The sequence below is a fragment of the Saccopteryx bilineata genome, chromosome 2 (genome assembly GCF_036850765.1).
Source record: "Saccopteryx bilineata isolate mSacBil1 chromosome 2, mSacBil1_pri_phased_curated, whole genome shotgun sequence".
Taxonomy (NCBI): domain Eukaryota; kingdom Metazoa; phylum Chordata; class Mammalia; order Chiroptera; family Emballonuridae; genus Saccopteryx; species Saccopteryx bilineata.
Window position 1 is genome coordinate 314725827 of NC_089491.1, and position 12314 is coordinate 314738140.

Here is a 12314-nt window from a genome sequence, read left to right on the forward strand (position 1 = left end):
AGTGCTTTTCATGGGTAAACTCTCACAGGCAAAAATAGGTGATGCTAGGGCTGGGCTCAGATAAGGGTTCATGCATTCAGGCTGGGTTTGCCTGGCTTGAATCTCCCACTGGTAGCACCCAGATTTTCTCCACTTGCCCAGATGTAGGACACAGGTATAGAGGTATAGGTAGGGCTGAGGCTAAAAGAGGGAGGGAGGGATACAGGGAGGGAGGGAGGGAGGGAGGGAGGGAGGGAGGGAGGGAGGGAGGGAGGAAGGAAGGAAGGAAGGAAGGAAGGAAGGAAGGAAGGAAGGAACTGACTTCGGAGCCATACACAGAAACTCCACTTACTATGTAGTTGTATATCCTTGGGTAGTCATTCCTTTCCCCCAATGGTAAAACAGGGATTAAAAAATGTTGGGGATGGGGGAATTTGAAGTATTTGCAAGATGCCCTGCTTAAGAAGTGCTCAGCAAATGGGAATTTTTTTTTTTTTCCCCTATGGCACGCCCACCAGGGGCTACGCTCTGTGGAGAAGCAAATGGGCGCTTCTCCTATGTGCCCTGGCTGGGAACGCTGAGCCAACCGGCCAGGGCCCAAATGGGAATTCTTATCACAGCCTTTCAACTTGCTACCAACTTGCACACTTAGACACAAAGGTGACATGTAGCTAATTGTTCAGGCTCCCAAAAGGAGACAAGTTTCTGGTTGGACGACCAGGAACACAACTCAATCATCTGTATTTTATTTTATTTTTTTCATTTTTCCGAAGCTGGAAACGGGGAGGCAGACAGACTCCCGCATGCGTCCGACTGGGATCCACCCCGCACGCCCACCAGGGGGCGATGCTCTGCCCATCTGGGGCCGCTCTGTTGCATCCAGAGCCATTCCAGCGCCTGAGGCAGAGGCCACAGAGCCATCCCCAGCACCCGGGCCATCTTTGCTCCAATGGAGCCTCGGCTGCAGGAGGGGAAGAGAGAAACAGAGGGGAGGAGAGGGGGAGGAGTGGAGAAGCAGATGGGCGCTTCTCCTGTGTGCCCTGGCCGGGAATCGAGCCCGGGACTTCTGCACACCAGGCCGACGCTCTACCACTGAGCCAACCGGCCAGGGCTCAATCATCTTTAAATACCCAGAGTCCACATTGACCAAAGAAGGCCCTTATCAACCACCACTGACTAAATGAATAACCCAGCACTGAGAACCAAGGTGCTCAGTCAACTACCAACAAGGGATAACTCATCTTGGTCCGTGTAGGAGAGAGAAAGATGGAAATTTGCCAACAGATCAAGCGCTGATTTGGCCCAGCAGAATTCACCAGCCTGCCACAGGTTAACACCTGCCCTTGACAGAGGAACACCAGCTCTGGGTCTCTGGAACTTTAGCCAGCTTTGTCCTTGGTGATAGTGCCACCTAGTGAGAGCCCGGGGACACTGCCGCCGACAACTGCCGGGACTGCTGCGACAAAGTGTTAGTCGTTTGGGTTTAAGACGGATAATGTGGTCCCGCCGGGCCTGTCTCCTTCCAGTCTACTGCCAAGCTAATGGTGATGCACTCTTTCCTGACACTGCAGAAACCCACGCTGTCCCTCCCCCAACCTCGTCTAGGCCCCTGGGTCTGATAAGCGCGAAGGGTCAGCTATCGACTACTCCTCATACATAATTGACCAGCGATCTATCACCCGACACTTTACTGTCTCCTGGCATCAAGTCTTTGGGAGGCATTACCCGCAACAGAGTCATTGTACAGATGAGGAAACTGAGGGAAGGTGGTTAACTCAAGGTCACACAACGAACTAGCAGCAGGACCAGGAGAATCCAAGACTCTCGTGACTGGGTCCCTGGCTCCTTTCCCAACCGCACACCCCTTGTTCAGTGTGGTGACCAAGTATGCCAACCCTACGAGGGCAGGGGCTGGGGGACCCTGCGCCGAGGACCAGAGCGGGGTCGCAGGATTAAGATAGCATAGCAGCGACCCTAGTTTCCACTCTTTCTTCTCTGTCCACCGGGTGCCCAAAAAGCCGGCTACGTGCGCAGAGGCCGAGAAAGGGGCCCAGAGTAGGAAACAGGGTCGCGTGCGACTAGCCTCTGGGAGCACGCGGCGCCGGGTCACGTGAGAGGGGAGAACAGGCAAGGGCCATCGCACGTACGCCATACGTAAGCACGCAGCGAGGCGCTGAAAGCCGCGAGCCCAAAGGTCCGGTCACATGTGGAGGGTGGCAGTAGAGAACAAGGGGGCGGGAAAGAAGAAGAGATCACGTGAAAAAGGCCAAAGCTGGGAGGTCACGTGAGGGCTGGAGGCGGGGCCGCCGAGAAGGAGGAGGAGGAGGAGGAGGGGCACGCGGCTTCCGGCGGCTGGGGGGTAGCGAGCGGAGGGGGGGGGCTGTCCCGGAGGTGGCGGCGGCGCCATCTTGGCGAAGGGGGGATCAGGAAGTGCGGACCGCGGCGGCGGCGGCGGCGGAGCCCGGAGCGGAGGCCGGAGGCTCCCGGCCCGCCGGCCCCGGAACGGAGCGGAGCGGAGGATGCAGCAGCCGCAGCCGCAGGGGCAGCAGCAGCCGGGGCCGGGGCAGCATCTGGGGGGCCAGGGGGCGGCGCCGGGGGCCGGGGGCGGCCCAGGGGGGGGCCCGGGGCCAGGGCCCTGCCTGAGGCGGGAGCTGAAGCTGCTCGAGTCCATCTTCCACCGCGGCCACGAGCGCTTCCGCATTGCCAGCGCCTGCCTGGACGAGCTGAGCTGCGAGTTCCTGCTGGCTGGGGCTGGAGGGGCCGGGGCGGGGGCCGCACCCGGACCGCATCTCTCCGCACGGGGGTCGGTGCCTGGGGAACCTGTCCGCATCCACTGCAACATCACGGTGAGGACCCCTTTGCGTGCGCCCTTCTGGGGGCCCCTTGTCAAGAACTCGGGATCACTCCACACAGCTTTTTGATCTCGAAAGACCTGGGAGGCCGAATCCTTTCTTGGGGCTCTCTTCTTCTCTCCAGGTTATACTTGTTTCTGCCCTCTGAGGTTCTGCCGAATAGCCAGAATCTCTACCATTAGCCTTTCATAGTGAGGGACACCCCGACCTATGGCGCCTCCACTACCCCTTTCCAGTAACCCAGTTGCATCCCAAGGTTCATGATTTTGAGTACTCCACGACTTTACCTTGCCACCCAGGAATGCTCTTTTCTTCCCCTCACTGTCCTCTCAAGATTCCAGGGCTCTGTCCTGATCTCAGCTGGAAGGACTTGGCTGGGAACTCTGCACATTTCAGTGATACCCCCTTGTCATCGGTACCTTTAGCTTAGGACGTTTCCACCTGTGGGATCTCTGCCCAAGCATCTCTTCATGCAGCCCCTCTTTGCTCTTTGAATATTACCCAGTGATAGTTTCCAGCACCCTGACACCTCTTCTTCCTCTCCTTTCGAGTCCCCTTTATTCTGGTGTAACCTCTCATTCTCCTCCTTTTGCCCCAGCTGGTCGCAGTTCTGCCACTCCCCTCCTGTTCCCTGTGGATATCCCCAACTGTCTTGGATTGTTTGTTGTGTGCCTGACCTGGTAATGGTAATAACGTTTGAGGGCTATCCCACTCTGAGCAGTAACAGTTCTTTTTCTCCCCAGTGAACATCATTTCTTCCTAGACATGCTGGACTAGTAGACTCTTGGCTAGTGCACCCTCACATATCCTTTGAAGAGTGTTGGCATCTGGTAATCTGGGAATGTCTGATGGCTAGCACTTGTAGTGATTGGTATTACCCGCTGTGGTAGCGTTCTCCCGGCTGCTGGGGCATTGGTTAAGGAGTCAGGAGACTACTTTATCCAGGCAGGCAGACTGTTATTTGGAGTAAACTGGGGAAAGGCAGACTGGTGAATTGTGTAGTACTTTGGGACCTGAATTCAATTAACATGGTTCCTGTGTACCATCCCTTTCCTCCAAACCAGGTCCAGGTTTGGTGAGGCAAGCCTCAGCTTGAATTGGATGGTGCCCCACCAAAACTCATGTGTCTCACTTCTTTCTTCTTCCATCCCCCCCCCCCCCCCCCGCGGAGGGGACCCCCGCACGCGCGCGCACACACCCACACCACACCACCACCTTTTTTCCTACTAAAGTAAAAAGTTAAGATTGAAGGTCTAGGTGTGGCTTAGGGTGAACACTTGAGCATCTTTAATAATTTGTTCTTTTCCAGCATTAAGGATTAGCGTTATGGCAGAGCTAAACCCCCAGGAAATGTCAGTATGGTTTTTTTGAATGTGTGGAGACCTCAGGAGTTAATTTTATTCCTGAATTAAGTTTCTAATTCCTTAAGGATAGGTTTGCCCCCTCTAGCTGCCCATCAGTTGCTAGAGGCCATGTGCTATCTTTGTTCCTGAAAGGAAGTTAATTTAGAAGGTGGCTCCTATACAGAAGACTTAGCCTCTACTGGTCCTCGGTTTAGGCAGAGTCCGGGGAGTCTGGTCAGGCTGCATTTGGCACCGTGGCTCAGGAATGCTGGGAATGTTCGCAGCGTAGGCTTCTTTCTTCCAGCCTGCCATGTGTGGAGCCCAACATCCTACGCCTGGTTGAAGAGGGTGGCAGGATCCCAAGGGAGAGGTGGGAAGAATTGGCCTTGAGGGATCCTTTTGGGAGTGGGATGGAAGTTCTCCCTGCTACCCTTTCACTTTTAGGTTCTGGAGATACAACCTAGTTTTTTAGTCCCTCCTTCCCCAGCTAAAATGAAAGTGCTCTGTCGTGTCTGTTTTTTCACATCAGTGTGATTGTGGTGAGGTGATCTGTTCCTCAGCTGATTATGGAGTTTGAAAATCAGAAGAGGACTTGGTGCTGGGTGTGGGAGAATTTCAAGTCTGGAACTTGGATAGGAAGCCTCCCTCACTGTTTTCAGAGTCTTGCTGTGCCACTTTCTCTTACGGTTTAAGATTTGTTGGAAAGCTTCTTGGTTAGATACTGACCTGCTGAGCTGAGCTTTTATGAGCTGGGGGAAGAGCAAGGGAACTAGAAGTTTTGGGGAGCAGAGGGCAGGCAAAATCTAGCTTTTGCCAGAGTCGCCCATCTTGACTGCTCTCCCTGCTCTTTTCCCCTCAGGAGTCATACCCTGCTGTTCCCCCCATCTGGTCGGTGGAGTCTGATGACCCTAACTTGGCTGCTGTCTTGGAGAGGCTGGTGGACATAAAGAAAGGGAATACTCTGGTGAGGGGGCCAGGGTGTTGAGGTGGGGCACATGTCTTGAAGATGACCTGTGAAAGGGAGCTATATCTGAAAAGTGGATGGTGCATTAGGCTGAACTTTGGGGGCAGACTTCTTAGGGGAGTTGCTTACTGAAGCCAGAGGGAGAGATTAGCCTCTATTAGTCCTTGGTTTAGGCAGAGTCTGGGGGGATTGGTTTAGAAAACTGCCACAGCTACATGGTCCGTGATGTTTAGGCAGGGGACTAGGTACCACTTTGGGATCTGAGCTAAGAGCTCGTCCAGGTACCTGTCCAGATTGGGGTGGGGAAGGAGTATTTGATGGCACTGTGGTCCCTACCCCCAGCTATTGCAGCATCTGAAGAGGATCATCTCCGACCTGTGTAAACTCTATAACCTCCCTCAGCATCCAGATGTGGAGATGCTGGATCAGCCCTTGCCAGCAGAGCAGGTGAGCAGCTGAGGAGCTTTGGGCTGTTTACCGGTTTCCCACAGACAGCACTTGTGTGGATTAAGACAAATCTGCAGTAGTTTCCGTCCCTATGCACTCCCAACACACATATATTGTGACTCTTGGCCTCTTTTCTTCTCCAGAGGGGGACCCAGCTAAACGGGACACTAATAATTTCGCCTTAATAATTTTTATCAAAACTTATTCTTGTGGGCAGTATCCCTCATGTGGAAAGGAAGTGGGGGGCTTTTACCAGTAGCAATTGGTGGCCATTGGGGTCTCAGGCCACTTATTAAGAACAAAGACGCAATATCAGTCTAAAGATAGTTGAGTAAAGGTGGGGTTCTTGGGGAAATTAACCTGGGATTTGTGAAGTGGGTGACAAACAACCATTTTGCTTTTCTTATTCTTTGGCACATGGTAGGGGGAGAGTAATGGGCCAGGAGTGAAGTCATTCCCTGGGCTGTTGCTTCCACTCAGATGTGGCTGGTGGAGAGGCTGGCAGCACTATGGCAGGCACATACTTCAGACCTAGAGGCTCGGGAATAGGTGAGAGGTTACATTCTAGAAAGTCACTGGGGCTCTGATCTCCCAACTTTCCTCTCCCCGCTGCAGTGCACACAGGAAGATGTGTCTTCAGAAGATGAAGATGAGGAAATGCCTGAGGTAGGCTTGCCACCTGAGGTAGCATTGGCAGGAAACACAGTCAGCAACATTGAGCGCCCACAATATATAGAGCTCCAGTCTAGCACTGAGGAGAGAAAAATGCCAGAGGAGTAAAGACAGAGTTACTGACCTGGAGGAGTGGCCAGTGTAATAGAGGAGACTGGACACCCACATGCAACAGGTTAAGTGCATGACAGTTAAGTACACATCTTTTTACCCCAAATCGCAACAAGTTCATTTCAGATGACTTTGGAATCAGACCTGAGTTTGCATCCTCTTCTATCTCCAAGCTTATCTTAACTGGGGAACGACCTAATTTTGCTAAGCTGCAGTTTCCTTATTTATAAAACAGGGTTGTGATGTCTTCCATATATGATTATCTTGAAGATAGAGGAGGCATTGTCTGTAAAATGCTTTTTGTAGTACATGATAAATGCCAAATAATCTCATTGGTTTTCAACCGCCTGTCCGTGGACTGGTGCTGGTTCGCCAGAAATTTCGTACAGGTCCACAAAAGATTTAACCACCCTGATGTTGTATGAAGATCAAAAAGTATAATCATTGGGTCTATAATCTTCACACAGGATCAGGATGATTAACTCTTTCACAGACTGCCGGTTGAAAACCACTGATTTATCTGAAATAGTCTATAAAAACATAAATGCTTTTGCAGAATATCACAGTTAAGAACTTGAGCTTCAGAGCCAGACAGAATTTGATTCACACTTTAGCTCTGCTAAGAGTTGTATAACTTTGGACCTGAGAATTAATTAAGCTCACTAGATCTTAGCTTCCTCATCTGTAAAGTGGGGATAATGATAATATATACTGCTCACAAAAATTAGGGGATATTTTATCACTGTATTCATTTTGAAGTACCCCCTAATTTTTGTGAGCAGTATAGTGTAGTGGCATGGTGGTTGTAAGAATTAACTGAGCTAGTGTGTATAGCATCCAGTACAGTACCCTAACGTATAATAAACATTCAGTAAATGTCAGCAGCTAAATGCACAATTAGGAGGTCAATATTACCATATCCTGCTAGAGCCAGATCACTCTGATCACTTTGTTTTCTAGCTTTGGAATTATGTCCCAGGTTCTCTCATTTTGTTAGGGTCTTAAGACAGAAAGAACTGGCAATAACATGAAACTTACTCCTGTTAGACAGTGAGTCCTCTGCGCCATCCCTCCAGCATCTTAACAGGGTTCAAATCCTGGATATTGGCTCTTCCACCATGCATAGTGAACTGCTTGCTCACTTAAAGTGGGGTGGATAGGGGCTAATTCTATTCTTAACCTCTACCATCTCTCTATATATACCTCCTTCCTCATTTCCTGGTAGTGGGTACCTTTGCATACCTTGAGTCAGGTTGTGCACCTAGGAGGTAACTGATCCAGGTTTCTCTTTTAGACCTGCAGTCCTGAGAACTCCCGGGTACAGTAGTCATCTAGTAAAACATGAGCTTTGAGTCACAGTGTTAGGCCAAAGTCATTCTAGGAATTAAGAGTTTCTGCTGCCAAGGGAGAGTTTTAGGAATGGTTGGAGCAGGGTTAGTCTGGGAAACGAGGACTGAGTCCCTGCTTGCTTTCCCTACGTCCTTCCTTTAATTTTGCTGGAGAACTGAATGGGAGGGAAGATTTGTCTCGTCCTTTTGATTGTGGCGGAAATGGGGCTGGGAACTGTTGCAGAAACAACACAGAGGGTGCTATGTTTCTTAGCCCCCTAGATAGACTACTGTTCCTAAATTTGCAGCTCTAGACCCAGTGGGACTGGGAGGATGATGGCCCTTCTTTGTTGGTTTCTTTTCTATCTCACTCCTACCCCATACCTCTCCCAGGACACAGAAGACCTAGATCACTATGAAATGAAAGAGGAAGAGCCAGCTGAAGGCAAGAAATCTGAAGATGATGGCATCGGAAAAGAAAACTTGGCCATACTAGAGAAAATTAAAAAGAACCAGAGGCAAGATTACTTAAATGTACGTACCTTCTAGGGAGAGGTTGGGCAAAGGGTTTGGCGAGTACTGGCTAGAAGATGGCAGGCATTATCAGTGTGGGGAGCAGACTTCTTTTTGGGGTGAGTTATGGGTGTGCCTAATCCTTGCCTAAATTCTGAGCAAGCTGCCAGACTCACCTAAGGTCTCATATGTGTGTTTCCAAACCGCATGACAATGAGATGTTTCTGTCTTCCCTCCTTTCAGGGGGCAGTGTCTGGCTCGGTGCAGGCCACTGACCGGCTGATGAAGGAGCTCAGGGATATATACCGATCACAGAGTTTCAAAGGTGGTGAGTTTGCCTCAGAGAAGGGCCTGAATAGGAGCTTCTCATAAAGGAGGATATGATAGTGGTCAGAGTCCTGAGAAGTTTTGGATACATGAATGCTTATGAACTCAGGCCAGAATGTAGCTCTTTGAGCCAGTGGCTTAGATTAGCTGCATGTCCATTGGGTGAACCTGGAGCCTTTGATATTTTCCCTCTTAGCCTGGGAGATGGATCCACTCACAACCTGGACCATCCTGGTAACACCTGTCTCCTTGCCTTCCAGGAAACTATGCAGTGGAACTCGTGAATGACAGTCTTTATGATTGGAATGTCAAACTCCTCAAGTGAGTGGGGATGCTGGGATTGGAAAGAAAGTTGAGGCATAGTGTGTGTGGAGCCACTGTGCTGGGAATCCCTAGGGCAGTTCCAGGAGCTAGTTGGTTGCAGAGTCCAAGTAGCAGGTGTGGACAGTCTTTTTTCCCTCTGCTGCTAGCCCCAGGCAGGGGGCGCTGTCATGAGACTCCTGAGCTGGGACCAGGAGTCTGAGCCCAGGCTTGTTGCTTCATAGAGTTGACCAGGACAGCGCTTTGCACAACGATCTCCAGATCCTCAAAGAGAAAGAAGGCGCAGACTTCATCCTACTTAACTTTTCCTTTAAAGTAAGACTGTTTCCCTGCCAGCCCCTTCCTCCTTCTCCTGGGCCTCCTCTACCTTACAGTCCCCTGATGGATACTGGTCTCCCCTCCCTGATTGTTGCCTTTGTCTCTTCCACAGGATAACTTTCCCTTTGACCCACCATTTGTCAGGGTTGTGTCTCCAGTCCTGTCCGGAGGGTGAGTAGCTGGGGCAGCTCCTGTTACGGAGAGTGAGAAAGGGGCGTGGAGCTTTTGCCAGGCACAACTGACTAACCTTTCTTCTGTAGGTATGTTCTGGGCGGAGGTGCCATCTGCATGGAACTTCTCACCAAACAGGTGAGCCTGTCTCTTGCTCTTGGCCAGGCTGGCTTGGGCTGGGCTTGGCTGAGCTTTACCACTCACACCCCCCCCCATGGGTTGGGTGATGGACATAATGTAGCCCTTCCATACTGCTAGGCAGAGCCTGTAACCACTGACCTTGGTGCTGGCTGTTCCAGGAGTGAAGGGCAAGGGCCTTTCCATAGATGCAGCTCCTTGCTGGAGAACAAATGTAAGGTCTCTGGGAACTCTCCTGACTTGTTTGCTTTGTCCCCTCCTGTTTCCCAGGGCTGGAGCAGTGCCTACTCAATAGAGTCAGTGATCATGCAGATCAGTGCCACACTGGTGAAGGGGAAAGCACGAGTGCAGTTTGGAGCCAACAAAGTAAGAAGCTGCAGCATGGGGCTGCTGGGACTGGCGAGAGCCAGGCACAGTTTGAGCCACTAGCAGGATAAGTCTTCTGGGCTGCTGGCATTGAATGAATGGGCCTGGGACACCCACAGTGGGAACAGGAACAGATCCTGGTCCTGAGGGCTTCCTAAGACTGGGGGGGGGGGGGGCACAGATCTGGAAAGGGAAGGCTATGGGGGTTGCACCTCAAAGCGCCCTCCAGGTGGAGGGTACTTAGGATGTTAATAGAACACAGGTTGGGAGCTGGGACTTCTGGGTCTTCCTTAGGTTGGCAGCCTATGGAAGGTGAGGGACAGTAAGGCCACAGCTGACCATGGCCTGATTTGGTGGCTTCCTCTCCCTAGTCTCAATACAGTCTGACAAGAGCACAGCAGTCCTACAAGTCCTTGGTGCAGATCCACGAAAAAAACGGTGAGGCTGGAGCCAGGTCTCAAGATTTGGACATTCGGAAGGCGTGAGGTTTTCAATTCCAGCCAAATAGCAAGAGCCCTCTTTGGTTTTTGAGTCTTTACCACCCATTAACTCAGCCCCTGTTCTCCAAAGAAGGGCTGGAGGTGGCTACCAATGATCATACCACATGTGGACTTGGTGCTGCCCCTCTTCCCGACCTCCCTTTGAGAAAGCTCATCTCCCTCTTATGTCATCTCAGGTTGGGCACATCATTCTCCCCTTCCTTATGATCTCCAGGTAGGCAATTTCTCAGCTTCCCATAAACCTCTCTCCCTAAACTGGGAAGCCCTTCCTAGGACCTTGCCACCTATAATCCCGGAGGTGTTATCAGTGATCAGGGCTGGGAGCAGGGCCTTCAGCCTCCACCTCACTGTTTTGTTGGGTTTCTTTGCAGGCTGGTACACACCCCCAAAGGAAGATGGCTAACCCCGAGTGTCGCCCCCTCCTCTTTCCCAAGGCACCACTGGACCAATTACCTTTGAATGCTGTATTTGGATCTTACGCTGCCTCTGTGGTTCCCTCCCTCATTTTTCCTGGACGTGATAGCTCTGCCTATTGCAGGACAATGATGGCTATTCTAAACGCTAAGGAAAAAAACAAACACAGAACTGTTTCAAGTACTCAAGACTGACTTACAGACCAACCAACCACCTGGCTGGAACCCTTGCTAGCAGGCATTCTTATAAAAGAAACTTTCGAGCCTCCTTATATTGCTGGAAACTCAGCTGTGCTCCAGACTAGAGCCTCCTTACCTATGCTATGGATTTTTAATTTATTTTCTCTTATTTCATGTACACTGCTTTTTTTGGTTACAGTGTATGATGGATGTGTATGAAAAAAATGTATCTTTGGGAAAACAATTACAGTTTGTTAATTTGAAGATGCTGGTCTTGACTCATCTTTATTTTTATTCCCACATCCCACCCTCACCCCCCATCCCCTGAACTGCTTGGGCGTGGGGGAGGGGTTGAGATGAGAGGCTGCACTTCACCACTACAGCCAGCGAGAGGTGGAGCTGAAGCACATGCCAGGTGCTCAGATTTCTTCTGAAGGCTTCTGGAGCGATTCTGGAGCGACCAGCACTTGTCCCGTTTGGCACACGGAGCCTGGCCTGTAAAACCACAGTGTAGCAGGCTGAAATGATGACCTTAATTCTTAGGACTACTTTTCTCTTCTAGTCACAGATGTTTTCAGATTTCTAAGAAAAAGAAAATTGGGAAGGAGGCTTAAAAGGCAGTTTCACAAAACTGCTTTTAAATGAATTGAGTGGAGGGCACAGGCTCGAGTGTGCATGTGGTCTCTGTTCTCAGCAATGTGCTATGTATGCGGCAACTGCGCTGTGTGTTGGCTCCTCCCTGCCTGGAAAGGGCTTCTAGTTAGCACTGAACGGGGAGCATTGGTTGCTGCTTTGCTCACCCTCCTGTTTCTTGCTTCACTTGGTCTCCTAAGAGAAAACAGGCATAGCACTGAAGTTGTTTTGCTTGAATTCTGGATTCTTTCAAGCCACTCCCATAAGGTGGGTCCTCTGGGAAGGTTAGCTTTAAGGGGGTGTTGTATACACCTGTGACCTCACCCCAGGCTCGGTGGGAAGTCTGCTAAGCAGTCAGTGCTGTGTGTGGTTTGTACGTGCTGCTTAAAAGTGTAAGTACGGTGTCAGTGTGTGACACCTGCTGCCTCCCCTGGTCAGTAAGCTTGCTTTGGGGTTGAGACAGGCTCTTAGGGACAGACTATGCCTACAGATTAAAGAATGACCGCAATGACAGAAGCCAGGGATGGCTAAGTGAAGGTGCTAGTCTTAGAAAGCCCAGACTTGAAACAGCTACCTGGGAACTCAGAGGCTGTCAGGAGTTCTGTAATGCTTTGTTTTAACATTGGTCATTAACCCCTATTTTCTTTTAAGGAATATTATTAGTCTTGCTACTTTGGGTGGATGGAGAGTTCAACAGTCCCCCTCAATGCTGCTCTAACTACCCACATCCACCTGATA

The 12314-nt window shown here is 50.7% G+C and overlaps 1 protein-coding gene across 3 annotated transcripts; it reads left to right on the forward strand.

The window, feature by feature from the left end:
- The first annotated feature begins 2360 nt into the window (after positions 1 to 2360).
- On the forward strand, positions 2361 to 11207 carry UBE2Q1 (ubiquitin conjugating enzyme E2 Q1). Of its 3 annotated transcripts, XM_066261996.1 has the most exons (14): positions 2361 to 2825; positions 5034 to 5138; positions 5481 to 5585; positions 6201 to 6251; positions 8090 to 8230; positions 8453 to 8537; positions 8797 to 8857; positions 9082 to 9172; positions 9288 to 9346; positions 9436 to 9484; positions 9755 to 9850; positions 10222 to 10288; positions 10527 to 10564; positions 10722 to 11207. In XM_066261996.1, exons 1-14 carry the CDS (start codon positions 2499 to 2501, stop codon positions 10956 to 10958), a joined length of 1512 nt encoding a protein of 503 aa, XP_066118093.1. In that variant the 5' UTR covers positions 2361 to 2498; the 3' UTR covers positions 10959 to 11207. The 3 variants fall into 3 exon arrangements, with proteins under 3 accessions (XP_066118093.1, XP_066118094.1, XP_066118095.1); XM_066261997.1 differs by lacking the exon at positions 10527 to 10564 and having other exon boundaries at positions 2362 to 2825; positions 10785 to 11207; XM_066261998.1 differs by lacking the exon at positions 10527 to 10564 and having other exon boundaries at positions 2364 to 2825; positions 10722 to 10909.
- Positions 11208 to 12314: the final 1107 nt, after the last annotated feature.

Excerpts from the sequence above, each read along its gene's own strand:
- UBE2Q1 (XM_066261996.1), top strand. The coding sequence starts at position 2,499 with ATGCAGCAGCCGCAGCCGCAGGGGCAGCAGCAGCCGGGGCCGGGGCAG. Across the intron at positions 8,231-8,452 it reads AGAGGCAAGATTACTTAAAT|GGGGCAGTGTCTGGCTCGGT; the intron begins GTACGTACCTTC and ends CCCTCCTTTCAG. Across the intron at positions 8,858-9,081 it reads TGGAATGTCAAACTCCTCAA|AGTTGACCAGGACAGCGCTT; the intron begins GTGAGTGGGGAT and ends GTTGCTTCATAG.